Source organism: Podarcis gaigeae (assembly GCF_964106915.1).
Source record: "Podarcis gaigeae genome assembly, chromosome: 11".
NCBI lineage: Eukaryota > Metazoa > Chordata > Lepidosauria > Squamata > Lacertidae > Podarcis > Podarcis gaigeae.
This window is the reverse complement of record NC_139687.1, coordinates 62238093-62253060: the sequence shown is the minus strand read 5'-3', so window position 1 is coordinate 62253060 and position 14968 is coordinate 62238093. Positions and strand designations below refer to the sequence as shown.

At 47.8% G+C, this 14968-nt stretch overlaps 1 protein-coding gene across 1 annotated transcript in view; it reads right to left on the bottom strand.

The window, feature by feature from the left end:
* Positions 1-14968, bottom strand: part of DNAI1 (dynein axonemal intermediate chain 1) — a 152813-nt gene that overhangs the window by 116513 nt on the left and 21332 nt on the right. Inside the window, exons 6-9 of the mRNA XM_083702694.1 lie at positions 12337-12449; positions 11338-11457; positions 7985-8044; positions 5030-5164 (exon numbers count right to left, since the gene is read on the bottom strand). Of these exons, the coding sequence (XP_083558820.1) occupies positions 5030-5164; positions 7985-8044; positions 11338-11457; positions 12337-12449 (428 nt within the window). The remainder of the gene's footprint in view (positions 1-5029; positions 5165-7984; positions 8045-11337; positions 11458-12336; positions 12450-14968) is intronic.

Below are 14968 nucleotides of genomic sequence, written 5' to 3'. Positions count from 1 at the left end.
TCAGCACTTAATGGATGCTTAATTTCAGTTTTCATCTACGGCTGAGCTAGCCATGACATCTATCATCTCTAATTGGCCGGTGCGCGCCTTGCCCCTGCTGGCTGTAGCTCCTCAGTGCTTCCCATGCAGGGACTGGCTCACATCCAAAAGCTGGCTGGTTTCTGTTATAAAGGCAGCGCCAGGAGAGTCATAGAATCATAGAACGGCAGGGCTGGAGAGGAGCGCTCTAGTCCAGCCCCTTGCAATGCAGAAATCATAGCTAACAGAATCAAAGAAAGCTGATGGTAAGGTAAAGGACTCCTGGACGGTTAAGTCCAGTCAAAGGCGACTATGGGGTGCGTCACTCATCTCACTTTCAGGCTGAGGGAGCCAGCGTTTGTCCACAGACAGCTTTCCGGGTCATGTGGCCAGCAGGACTAAACCGCTTCTGGTGCAACAAACTCCATGATAGAAACCAGAGCGCACGGAAACTCCGTTTACCATCCCGCCACAGTGGTACCTATTTATCTACTTGCACTGGAGTGCTTTCGAACTGCTAGGTTGGCAGGAGCTGGGACAGAGCAACAGAAGCTCACCCCATTGCAGGGATTCGAACCGTCAACCTTTTGATCAGCAAGCCCAAGAAGCTCAGTGGTTTAGACCACAGTGCCACCCCATCCCCAAAAGTGCAATAGCACTTTTACTGTTAATTACAACAATTCTCTGGGTTGGCTGATTTGAGCCTGCTGCAAATAAGGGGAGGCAGTGAGTTTTTTTATAAAAGTTTTGCTTTCCCCATAATGACAACTGGGCCTCCCTTTGACTCTTCTATCTGACACAGGAAGGCACCCTCAGCGGTTGGTTCAAACGGTTGAGATTGGCATTTCTACGGTTGCCATATTTCAAAAAGTGAAAATCCAGACATAAAAGTCATTGAGCGTTGGTGGGTTTGGGGCAAAGTTTTGAGCTTTCTTTTTTTTTTTTTTTTTGCAAAATCTCAAAAAAGTGTTTTTGAGCTCTTTTTAATGAACACCCCCAAAACGACACTGCCGACATGGGCTGCCATATGCCCGGATTTTCCAGGATATTTTTTTAGCGATTTCCTCCTGGACACAGTATTCCTGCTAGGTCTGGGAAATTCTGGATGTATTTACAAGCTGTATAACTTTGTGGGGTCCACTTTGAAACCTCCTCCCCCATTTTAACAGTGTTTGTTCACGCCCAGTCACTTGGGGGCTCTCCCAGATCACTTGCAGGTCCTGTGTAAGTGCCTGGAGGCGGTTGGAGGATGGATGGCGGCCAACAGATTGAGGATGAATCCTGACAAGACAGAAGTACTGTTTCGAGGGGACAGGGCGGAAGGGGGGGACTCCCTTGTCCTGAATGGGGCAACTGTGCCCCTAAAGGACCAGGTGCGCAGCCTGGGAGTCATTTTGCACTCACAGCAGTCCATGGAGGCACAGGTTAATTCTGTGTCCAGGGCGGCTGTCTACCAGCTCCATCTGGTACGCAGGATGAGACCCTCCCTGCCCGCAGACTGTCTCGCCAGAGTGGTGCATGCTCTAGTTATCTCTCGCTTGGACTACTTAAATGCGCTCTACATGGGGCTACCTTTGAAGGTGACCTGGAAACTCCAACTAATCCAGAATGCGGCAGCTAGGCTGGTGACTGGGGGAGGCTGCCAAGACCACATAACACCGCTCTTGAAAGGCCTACATTGGCTCCCAGTACGTTTCCAAGCACAATTCAAAGTGTTGGTGCTGACCTTTAAAGCCCTAAACAGCTTCGGTCCTGTATACCTGAAGAAGCGTCTCCACCCCCATCATTCTGCCCGGACACTGAGGTCCAGCGCCGAGGGCCTTCTGGTGGTTCCCTCACTGCAAGAAGCCAAGTTACAGGGAACCAGGCAGAGGGCCTTCTCGGTAGTGGCGCCCGCCCTGTGGAACACCCTCCCTTCAGATGTGAAGGAAATAAGCAGCTATCTTATCTTTAAAAGACATCTGAAAGCAGCCCTGTTTAGGGAAGTTTTTAATATTTAATGCTGTATTGTTTTTAACACTCAATTGGAAGCCGCCCAGAGTGGCTGGGGAAACTCAGCCAGATGGGCGGGGTATAAATAATTTTATTATTATTATTATTATTATTATTATTATTATTATTATTAGGTGCAAAGGCGAAAGCCCTTTTTCTGCCTCAGCTCCACTTCAAGTCCTGGATTCATCAGGTTGCCGCAGCAGATCACTACAATCTTAGTTCTGCCTGAGATAGACACCACAATAACTAAACGAAAGGCTGGCATGGGGCAGTGTATTCACAAGATAAGTCTGGTGCCCTTAACCTGTTGAGATAAGAAGAAATCTCCCCCTTTTTCTTCCACAGCTGCCCAATTTAATCACTGGGGGAAGTTTGGGCCAATATTCTCCACCCAACCACCTGGAGCTCTGAGCCATGTGTGCTCCTATCCCTGCGCCCACCGCCATCCCCTGGCTCTCCTAGAATTAGCAGCAGAAAACAATCAAGAGGCAAAAGCAAGAGACAGATATCGGCAGTCCAAGTGCCAATTTCAGGCTCGCAGTAGGAATTAATGAAGCATGCAGAAGGCAAGGCAATAATGGAGCCCCCCCCCCCCCGATGGGGGCAATATCTTATGAGGAATGGCTAAGGGAGCTGGGCATGTTTAGCCTGGAGAAGAAGAGGTTAAGGGGTGATATGATAGCCATGTTCAAATATATAAAAGGATGTCACATAGAGGAGGGAGAAAGGTTGTTTTCTGCTGCTCCAGAGAAGCGGACACGGAGCAATGGATCCAAACTACAAGAAAGAAGATTCCACCTCAACATTAGGAAGAACTTCCTGACAGTAAGAGCTGTTCGACAGTGGAATTTGCTGCCAAGGAGTGTGGTGGAGTCTCCTTCTTTGGAGGTCTTTAAGCAGAGGCTTGACAACCATATGTCAGGAGTGCTCTGATGGTGTTTCCTGCTTGGCAGGGGGTTGGACTCGATGGCCCTTGTGGTCTCTTCCAACTCTATGATTCTATGATTCTATGAATCTATTTCCTCCTAATGATCTATTTCTGGCAGCCTCATCCTTCTGAGCCAACAATAATGAAGCTGACACAAGACCCAATCCTCGTGTGAAAGGAGGCTTCCCCCCCACACACACATGGTCCCATTGAGCCCCACACCCAAGAGAGAAGCTGCCAAATGGGCTTTCCCCATTTTCTAATTGTCTGTAACTGCAAACCCTCAGCGATTCTCACACCCTGGCAGGAGGGGGCAGTGTGGGGCAAAGTTGATAGCAGGCTGGGGTCTCAGGAGGACACACCCACTGCTGGGATCTGGAGGAGGGGGGTGTAGAAATTTAATAAAGAACTTTTTAAAAAATACTGTTGCACAGACCAGGTGATTCCACCCTGCTCTCTTTCTACAACTGGGATGAAAACAGGGACATGTGTGTGCACGTTCAACCTCTTCTCCAACAACAGCTAGAATGGAGTATTTGTAGGGATCATTTATCAAAAACACCAGTGCTGGCAATGCAATTTTTCTGTTCATCTATAAATACTGGGTTTCCACACACGTCGCAACCAAATGTGTTGGAGTTCGGTCAGAATGATTCTAGCCTCCCTTCTCCCTGCGGTGCTGCAATGCCACACGCTGCTCTTACTGTTCTGACAGCTGAGACAAAAAGAATCAGGCCCAATAGACAGGATACTGGAAAAGATGTCCTTTGGCCTGATCCAGAGGACAGGCTCTTATGCTGTTAATTTACATAGAAGAAGAGGAGGAGTTTGGATTTGATATCCTGCTTTATCACTACCCTAAGGAGTCTTAAAGCAGCTGCATGTGGAGGAGTGGGGAAGCGAACCCAGTTCACCAGATTACGAGTCTACTGCTTTTAACCACTACACCACACTGGTGGCAAAAAACAGGCAGCATGTGATGAACCATGCACACATGGAACAGGCCAGGTCAGGGGCAAGCATCCGCCACATGGCTTTTTGCTCACACTGCATGGGCAGAAGCAGTGCTTTTTACCAGCTTCGTCTGGTTGGCGAACTGCAGCTGTTCCTGTGCAGGGAGAGCTTGGCCACTATAGGCCATGTGTGCAGAGGAGGGCAACTAAGAGGATCAAGGGTCTGGAGGCCAAGCCTTATGAGCAATGGTTGAAGGAGCTGGGTCTGTTTAGCCTGGAGAAGAGGAGATGGAAAGGAGATATGAGAGCCATCTTCAAAGATCTCAAGGGTTGTCACATGGAAGAGGGAGCACGCTTGTTTGCTCCTGCTCTGGAGGGTAGGACTCGAACCCATGGCTTCAAGTGACAAGAAAGGAGATTCCAACTCAACATCAGGAAGAATTTTCTGACGGTAAGAGCTGTTGGACAGCAGAACGGTCTCCCTTGGGAGGTTGTAGACTCTCCTTCCTTGGAGGCTTTTAAGGAGAGGTTGGATGGCCATCTGTCAGGAATGCTTTGGCTGAGATTCCTGCATTGCAGGGGGTTGGACTAGATGACCCTTGGGTCCCTTCCAATTCTACGATTCTCTTATTCTATGTGTTGGCAACCTTGAGGCTGGATTTCTGCAATGCGCTCCATCTGGGGCTGGCCTTGGGGCTGGTTCAGAAGCTCCAGCCTGCACAAACTGCAGTGGCCAGATTGCCGGATCCCAGGAACCCCAAGGGCTGTGAGGCGCACGCCTGAGAAGCCGTGGAGCAGATTGTGGAGGACCTCCAGGTGATGAACTCCCAAGGGGATCTCCGATTCCTTTAGCCCGGCCTCTGCAGACCCTCGCAAGTTTCCACCCGCACACAAAACAGTCACACATCCTGAACACGTGGAGATCTGGGATGGGGCCCAATGGCTTTAAACCTTACAGGAAATCATTTGAGCCAGGAACTGGAGAACATGGACTAGGGCAAAAACACTAGGGCAGCAAGTATTTCACCAATGATATAGGGGAGAAAACACCTAGGATGAAGGGAAAGGGATGTTGAAAATATAAAAGGCACAAAGCATTGCCGTGTATTATCACCACTATATGCAGGAACAGCACCTGAGATTCCAGCGACGTCAGTTTTCTTCCCCGCATCTTGTCTTCTTTCTTTGCAACTGGGGCCTTTTGTTTCTCTTTCTCTTTCGACTTTTCCAGTTTCTGGAGCTCCTCCACATAGGCATCGTAGATTTCCCACTGAAAGAGACAAAGAGTGAATGGTGAGACAGCAAGGAACATCACAGAACTAGTCACAGGTAGCAGAAGGCAAGTATACTTCTTAAAAACATTCCCCACACGGTTTCCACCCAAACCACCAAGAAAGAAGATGGGTGATGACAAGGTAAGAGAGATGTCACCCTAGAGCCCTGTGGCCCTGAGCACATAGAGAAGAAGAGGAGGAGGAGCAGGAGGAGGAGTTTGGACTTGATATCCCGCCTTTCACTCCCCTTAAAAGTAAAGTTACCCCTGACCATTAGGTCCAGTCACGGACGACTCTGGGGTTGTGCACTCATCTCACTCTATAGGCCAAGGGAGCCGGTGTTTGTCCGCAGACAGCTTCCGGGTCATGTGGCCAGCATGACTAAGCCGCTTCTGGCGAACCAGAGCAGCGCACGGAAACGCCGTTTATTTTCCCGCTGGAGTGGTACCTATTTATCTACTTGCACTTAGATGTGCTTTTGAACTGCTAGGTTGGCAGGAGCTGGGACCAAACAATGGGAGCTCACCCCGTCACGGGGATTCGAACCGCCAACCTTCCAATCAGCAAGCCCTAGGCTCTGTGGTTTAGACCACAGCGCCACCCGCATCCCATTTCACTCCCCTTAAGGAGTCTCAAAGCAGCTAACATTCTCCTTTCCCTTCCTCCCCCACAACAAACACCCTGTGAGGTGAGTGAGGCTGAGAGACTTCAGAGAAGTGTGACTGGCCCAAGGTCACCCACCAGCTGCATGTGGAGGAGCGGAGATGCGAACCCGGTTCACCAGATTATGAGTTCACCACTCTTAACCACTACACCATGCTGGCTCCATGCTAGAGAGGCAAAACGAGTACTCCAGCAGGAACAGGACCAGAGCTGGAGGGAAGACTGGGGCAGATCCACAGGTGCACACACACACACACACATCCATCCATCCATGGGCAGAGGCAGTTATGAGCCAGATAAGGCAGAAGGAACTGGAACAAGGTTGCAGGCGAGCAGGAGGGGAAGCTGGTAGCTGGGAGGGAGCAGGTAAGCAGGAAGGCAAACAGAGAGGAAGAGAGAACTTGGAGCAAGAGCCAGGAGCCACACAAAGAAGGCCAGAGAAGCCACTTTCAACACAGGCCAGTCAAGGAGGAAACAAGGCCTTTCCTGGGCGGTGGGTGACAATTCTGCCCCTTCCTCCTCCCACCTGCAGACACAGGTTCTTTGACACGAGATTCTGGAAAGGCTCTTGACTCAAATTCAGTAGGACAGAAAAGGAACTGTTGGCAGGGAGCCGGGGAATGAAGAAAGGAAGAGTTTGAAATATTACTTTATATTCATAAAATGGCCCAAGATGGGGAAGAGAGATGTGGGATTTTGTTCTCTGTCTAAAACTTCAGCTGCATTCTGACAAATTTAGCAAGTTGCTACTCTGAGCCACTCAAGCTGTGCTCAGCCTGAAGAGAATTCCACTAGTGAGCGAGCTGGAGATTTGCATTTATTCCAGCACTTTGATTAGAAACACGGGTGTCCCTTTAAAGGACCAATTTGATGTAACAAAGATGCATCTCTCCATGTCCTCCTAGGAGGGAGAGCCGCTGAGTCTGTGCATTGTCTTATCTACTGCTGTGTACCAAGTACAATAGACAAAATCAGTGGTAATTGGGACAATTGTCACAGGGACCGCAATAAATACGTGTGGATCAATTCAACTTCTAGGCAACAGTAAGATTTTAAAAAGAGAAAACGTAAAGAAACAAAAACTGGTTGAATTCCATCCCACACACTTCAGCAGCAAAAATGCACTTATCCTAATGGCACTATTGTTTCAAAGATGCAGATTAGAGACACACCCAGGGACACTTTGGGGAGGTGATATGTTTCAGCATCATTTCAGAGCCTGCCACAGATGTGTTTTCATCTACACCAAGCCAGAGAGATGGGCCTCCACATTTCATCCTGCAGGTCTTTCCCTGGTACCTTCAAAGACACCCAAAAGCAAGCAGATGCTTTTATCTCACACACAGGAGAGAATGAAGGCTGCTTACCTGAAGTCACTTACCTGGGATGTACCGTATTTTTTGCTCTATAAGACTCACTTTTCCCCTCCTAAAAGTTAGGGGAAATGTGTGTGCACCTTATGGAGCGAATGCAGGCCGCGCAGCTATCCCAGAAGCCAGAAGAGCAAGAGGGATTGCTGCTTTCACTGCGCAGGGATCCCCCTTGCTGTTCTGGCTTCTGAGATTCAGAATTTTTTTTCTTGTTTTCCTCCTCCAAAAACTAGGTGCATCTTGTGGTCTGGTGCGTCTTATAGAGCGAAAAATACGGTACATTTGAGGAGGCATGGATTGTGCTGTAGGGCATGCCATGCTTTCATTCAAGAATGTGGGAGTTGTCTTGGCCCTGTAATCCTCACAGGCCATTAGGAACGAGCAAAGGCACTGAGGGACTGGCAGGGATTAGATGCACAGACCACCTGGGCATGTCCAGTGTTAAGTCAGAAGACTAAAGGGATGAGATTCTGGCTCCATCCAACTTTCTCTCCCTTAGCTGTCACCTCAGTGGCAGAGTAGGAAGCACAGCTCAGCTCCACCAGGAAGCCCTTGACCCAAAGTTGTGGCGGCTGGTCATTATGGGAACAAACGCTTAGAAACTGGTGACTGAGCTTTGGTTTGTCTGTTTTCCCCTCTGCCCTCCATGTCCCTTTCTCCTTCTGTGTTGTAGGGTTGTAGGTCTTGTACTGACAGTATGTAAACTGCTCTGAAAGCCCCCCTTTTTTGCTAAATGGTGAGGCACAGATGCTCTAAATTAATATATAAATAAATAGCATTTACCTGGTTGGCAGTGTCAGAGAAGGTAGCTCTCGGCGGTGGCTCCATCTGACATGCCCTGTCCTGGAAGAAAGGATTTGAAGTAGCATGCAGTTAATCCCGTTGTCAGTGCAGGATATATATAAAAGTCAGCTCTTGCTTAGCTGCTGAGAAACCGCCTGGGATTTGAGCACCGCCAGTGGAGTGTGACTTCCCCCCACCATTTATCCAAAAGGTCTGTGCGCTGTGAGGGTATTGCAAATGGATCTGTGTTTACTATCAACGTGACATTTTATTTGTGACAAGAGCTGGCCTGTTGCTGCGATGACCCCGGGCTCATGTGCGTCCAGGGAAACAGAAAGCACCTCGATAGGAATGTACAAATGGAAGGATCATTGGTTTCGGCAGAAATTGCTGCAAGTTTGCCGCAGGTGGATAGGTTTTACTGCTTCTGCCTCCGAGAGCAGTGCAACACGTGGACTAACTTATGGCATTCTAGAATTATAACAGCCTATGTAAAAAGCTTGGGCTCATCTCTCTCTGGGGAAAGGGATTCTTAAAGCAAATGTTCAAAGCAATCTAAGTTTTCTCCTTAGCACCTGAAGTCTCTGTAAGCAAGGGAGTCGTAAGAACTCTGGGGTGAGAAAATGAGACTGAAGAACTGGCTGCTGGCTGGCTGCCCACGAGTCAGATTCAGCTGCACTAGAACTAGACAGGTGTTGATTAACTGAAGCTGGGATATAGGAAAACAGGCCTCTGGGGAGGGTTAGGCTATGGCAGAAATGGGGAAAGGGGAGTCCAGCAATATCTGGAGGGAGACACAGATGGTCTGATATAAAGGCTTTGTGTAGAGCTGGCCAAGGAGCAGAGAGGGCAGAGCTGGTAGCTTTGAGGAGACGCTGCAACAATTTTCTGCTTTCCACATCGGCACGGCAGGACCTATTACATAGAATCATAGAACTGTAGAGTTGGAAGGGACCACATGGGTCATCTAGTCCACCCCCTGCAATGCAGGAATATTTTGCCCAAGGTGGGTTTTGAACCCAGGACCCTGAGATTAAGAGTCTTATGCTCTACTGACTGAGCTATTCCTTTGTAATAGTAGTTCTACGGACATCTCAAATGTCACTAATGAGTGCTTCAGATGCAGCATAGTCATAGGATGTTTCCGAGCACAATTCAAAGTGTTGGTGCTGACCTTTAAAGTCCTAAACTGCCTCGGTCCAGTATACCTGAAGGAGCATCTCCACCTCCATCATTCTGCCCGGACACTGAGGTACAGCTCCGGGGCCTTCTGGCAGTTCCCTCCCTGCGAGAAGCAAGGTTACAGGGAACCAGGCAGAGGGCCTTCTCGGTGGTGGCACCCGTCCATTTCACCAGAAGTCAAAGAGAAGAAGAACTCAAAGACTTTTAGAAGACATCTGAAGGCAGCCCGTTTAGGGAAGCTTTTAATGTTTAACAGACCACTGTATTTTAGTACTTTGTTGGAAGCCACCCAGAGTGGCTGGGGAGACCCAGCAAGATGGGCGGGGTATAAATAATAAATTACTATTATATTATTATTATAGGAACATAGGAATCTGCCTTCCACCAAGTCAAACCACTGGTGTACCTAGCTAACCAACTAGCAGCATCTTTCTGGGGTTTCTCTCTCAGCACTATAATAATTAATAATACCCCGCCCATATGGCTGGGTTTCCCCAGCCACTCTGGGCGGCTTCCAACAAAGCACTAAAATACAATAACCTATTAAACATTAAAAGCCCCACGTGAAGATGCCTGGGATTGAACTTGAGTTCTTTCGCATGCAGAACAGATGAGCTACCACCAACCAGTCCCGTTACACACAACGCCGGAATGAGTTTGCAATTATCCTGAAGTCACTGGTATTTTTATTGTTATGGATCACATTATTATTCATTACGATATTGCTTTCTAGTGTCTGAAGTGCTTTAGGAGTCTTAATTGCATCGTCAGAGCAGATGGCCCAGTAAATCTGTTTGCTTCTCTGCATCTGCAGCCCACCCAACCCCACGGCCTCTGTGTGGATAGCAGGCATTTGGTCTTTGAAACAAAAAATGAGAAAGGGCACATCCCTGTTCCTGAAATCAAAGTCAAGGGCAAAAGAAGGCAATATGGGAAATGCTGGACCTGGTGGATCTTCAAGCCGGATCCAGGAGGGCAGTTCCTGCATCCTCTTAACAGTTTCCATGATGCAGAAAGGTTATTTGGAGAGAGAGACTTCCAACTTAGCTTGCTTTTGAACTGTCAAAGCCAGTGTGGTGTAGTGGTTGAGAGCGGTAGTCTCGTAATCTGGGGAACGGGGTTCGCGTCTCTGCTCCTCCACCTGCAGCTGCTGGGTGACCTTGGGCTAGTCACACTTCTTCGGAGTCTCTCAGCCCCACTCACCTCACAGAGTGTTTGTTGTGGGGGAGGAAGGGAAAGGAGAATGTTAGCCGCTTTGAGACTCCTTAAAGGGAGTGAAAGGCGGGATATCAAATCCAAACTACTCCTCCTCTTCTTCTTCTTCTTCTTCTTCTGTCACAGCCTGAGAAAGTACCTTGATAGCAGAACAGGCCTGCTAAAAAATATTCAGACATCAGCGTTCCCTGGCTCATCACCTTTCATGGACCATAGGAAACTGCTTTATGTGCTGCCAAACTCATGGTCCGACTAGGTACGGTTTTAACCACCCTGACTAGCAGGGGTTGTCCAGGTTCTCAGACTCCAGTCCTCATGATTCTGAATCAAGGGCTGATATAATAGTGAGACAGAAGGAGACAGACTGCTGCTCTATCTAGTTCATTATCACCCACACTGAATGGCAGCAATGCCTCTCCAGGGTTTGAGGCAGGGGAGACCCCCAACCCTACCTGGAGATGCCAGGAATTGAACCGAGGACTTCTTGCATGCAAGGCAGATGTGCCTCAACCCTTCCCTTCTAGAAAACAGCCTACCAAACAAGCGGTTGAGGACAGACCCTGAAAACTGGTGTTTTTGAGGTGGGCAAGGAAGAGTTTGTGTCAAGCATCCACAGAGAGCTTGGAGATGACAACCATGAATGCGGCACATTCGTAATTCCACCATTTCCAGGGCGCCAGAAACCTCTGATAGAAGAAGCATCCTTCTTTGCCACTGTGCTTCTAGCTGCCAAAGGCAATCAATATCTTCTATGTCCATCAGCAATTAGCACTTGACGCAGAGAGATGGCCATAGGCGTACGAGAGGAACTACAGCCAACAGACAAGGGTGTGAAGCATAGCTGTCAACTTTTCCCTTTTCTTGCGAGGAATCCTATTCGGAATAAGGGATTTTCCCTTAAAAAAAGGGGAAATGTTGACAGCTATGGTGTGAAGAGACCGGCAGTGACAACCTACCCTCACAGGGTTGTTGTACGTCTGGGAGGCTCTCTCGCTGAAGTTGAACTGGTTGGTGAGCTTCCGTTCACCCACCAGACGGGGACGGTATTCTTCTTCTTTCTCTTCCTGGGCTGCAGCCTGAAAGAGGGGAAAACGGTCACAGAATTGCAGAGTTGGAAGGGATGCCAAGGGTCATCTAGTCCAAACCACCCATCTCTTTTGGGGGGACAGACTGGGAAGAACTAGAAAGGAAAGAGAGGGGTGTCACCTGCACGTCTGGTGCTCCTCCTTTGGCAGAGGATGAGGACCTTGCTGTCACCCACCTGGGCAGGAGAAGAGGAAGAGGAAGTGGTGGCAGCTGCCAGTCAGTGTAGACTATACTGAGCCAGATGGATCCACGGTCCGATTCAGTATAAGCTTCCTATGCTCTGATGTGTGCGGGCCCCATCCACTATCCCACCTGCCACCCTTGGCCACTGGGTCAACCATGCCAGCCCCCCAGCATTGTCCCCACCCAGAGGTGGGTGAGGGGCTTGCCTGTCCCTGCCCCTCCTCATTGCTGGTGGGGCTACAGAGAGGGCAGGAGGGAAAGGAGGGGAATGACTCTTCCTTGTGTTTTTTAATATACAGCGGTACCTCGGGTTAAGAACTTAATTAGTTCCGGAGGTCCGTTCTTAACCTGAAACTGTTCTTAACCTAAGGTACCACTTTAACTAATGGGGCCTCCCACTGCCGCCGCACGATTTCTGTTCTCATCCTGAAGCAAAGTTCTTAACCCGAGGTACTATTTCTGGGTTAGCGGAGTCTGTAACCTGAAGCGTCTGTAACCTGAAGCGTATGTAACCCGAGGTACCACTGTATATCAAAAGCCCCCTTAACAAACTATGATTCTCGGGGTGGGGGGAGAAGAGACATTGTCTGATTTTCCTCAGGTGGTGAAATGTCTGAACAGTTTAAGCAAAGTAAAAAATGAAAGCAATACAAGCTAGCTGCTTGCACGTTGCCACGAAGCCTTACCGGCTGATCTGTTTTTTCTCCTTCTCCTGCTTCCCCTTCCGGCTGCTCTTCTTCCTTAAGCTCTTCTTCCAGGGCCTCAAAGTCCACCACAGCAGATGGGACAGGAAGCACAGCTGAGAATCATAAAGAATCATAAACAAAGCTGTAAAGCTGGAAGGGACCACGAGGGTCATCTAGTCCAACCCCCTGCACTTCAGGAAACCTTTGCCCAATGTGGGGCTCAAACCCACGACCCTGAGATTAGGAGTCTTGTGCTCTACCAACTGATCTATTTCGGCTGAGAATAGAACAGGGCAGTGTGGCAAACACAGCAGTTATTGCAGCAACCCATATCAGAAACACCGGGAAGGGGTGGGAGAGAGAGTTTTGTGTCTATAGGTGCAGTAGCTATGGCACTGGGTGGAAGACAAGCATTTAAGCTTGCAAAAATTTATCATTTGCCCGATAATAAATGTTGGAAATGTAAAGAGACCAAAGGTACATTCTTTCACCTTTGGTGGACATGCCCAAGGATTAAGACTTTCTGGGAGATGATCTATAATGAAATGAAAAAGGTATTTAAATATACCTTTCTGAAGAAACCAGAGGCCTTTCTCCTGGGCATGGTCGGCCAATTGGTGCCAAAGAAGGATAGAACTTTCTTTATGTATTCTACAACAGCAGCAAGAATACTTATTGCAAAGTATTGGAAGACACAAGATCTACCCACCCGGGAAGAATGGCAGATGAAGTTGATGGACTACATGGAACTGGCGGAAATGACTGGCAGAATACTAGACCAGGGAGAAGAGTCGGTGGAGGAAGATTGGAAGAAATTTAAAGACTATCTACAGAAACACTGTAAAATTCATGAATGTTAGAAGGATGTTGGAATGAAGTTATGTGGTTTTAGTAGACATGTTATAAAGGTTTAGGAAAAATCAGACTGTTAATTGGTGAAAGGAGGGAAAGTATAGTTACACTAACATTAAGATAAATTACAGGACAAAAATTGGAAAAGATGGAAAGGATTTGCTGAATTAGTTAACCGAACTAGAATACAAAAAAGGGAAATGTGAGGAGGTCAAGGAAATAAGCAAATGAAAGAAAAGTTATGGGAAGATCTGCTGTGTTTTTTAATTGTTTGTATTTTTCTGTTTTTCTCTTTTTTCTTTTTTTCTTTTCTTTTTTTTCTCTCACTTATTGTGATGTGTTGTTTTGCTTTTGTTTAAACTGGTGTTTTTACTTTTGCTTTTTGTAACCCTTAAAACCTTAATAAATATTACTTTTTTTAAAAAAAGAAAAAGACAAGCATTTAAGGCCCATCGTCTACAGCTTCAAAGATGTCCCGGCTTCAGAGTGCATCAAAGCAAGTTCTCCATGCAATGCACAATTCATTTATGTATTTCACTACTACAAGGGTTGGTGGTGGCCACTAACAGAGGCAGCTTAAAAAGGAGACTAGGCAAATTCCTGGAGAGGCTGGCCATCATTGGCTATACATTTCTTTAGAGGCAGTCACTGAGAAGCAACAGTGGAAGAGGACTGTTGGCTTCCAGCCCTGCTTGTGGGCTTCCTAGTCAGTCACTGAGGAAAGCAGGATGCTAGACTACTGTAGGTATCCCATTGGACTACAGTGGTACCTCGGGTTAAGAACTTAATTCGTTCTGGAGGTCCGTTCTTAACCTGAAACTGTTCTTAACCTGAGGTACCACTTCAGCTAATGGGGCCTCCTGCTACCGCCACGCCACCACCACGTGATTTCTGTTCTCATCCTGAAGCGAAGTTCTTAACCCGAGGTAGTATTTCTGGGTTTGCGGAGTCTGTAACCTGAAGCGCCTGTAACCTGAAGCGTCTATAATCCGAGGTACCACTGTAATCCAGAAGGATACACCACATGTTCCTGATAACAGAACTAGGAAAATCCCCTCTCTGAGACCACAGGGAGTCATTACAAGTCAAAATAGATGATGACAACAACAACAACAACTTATTATTTATACCCTGCCCATCTGGCTGGGTTTCCCCAGCCACTCTGGGCAGCTCCCAACTAAATATTAAAAACACAATACAGCATTAAACTTAAAAAACTTCCCTAAACAGGGCTGCCTTCAGAAGTCTTTAAAAAGTAAGATAGTTGCTTACAGTGGTACCTCGCAAGACGAATGCCTCGCAAGACGAAAAACACGCAAGACGAAAGGGTTTTTCGTTTTGGAGTTGCTTCGCAAGACGATTTTCCCTGTGGGCTTGCTTCGCAAGACGAAAACGTCTTGCGAGTTTGCTTCCTTTTTCTTAAAGCCGTTAATACCCAGGGAATCCGCGCTCCGCAAGACGAAAAAATCGCAAGACGAAACAACTCGCAGAACGAATTAATTTCGTCTTGCGAGGCACCACTATATTTCCTTGACATCTGATGGGAGGGCATTCCACAGGGGCTAGATGCACCAGTGATCTGACACAGCCTTAGCCAGATCTATATATACCAAGTCAAACATATCTGCTCCTCTCCTGAGCACCAGTTTCCCATTATTTGTACCTCCCGCCAAACTGCTGCGTACCCCCCTGTCCAGAGAAGGTATGTCTGCAAGAGACCTCCTACAAACTGATGTTTACCTGTTCAATCATGCTAACAAACAGGCCCTGGTGTGACAGT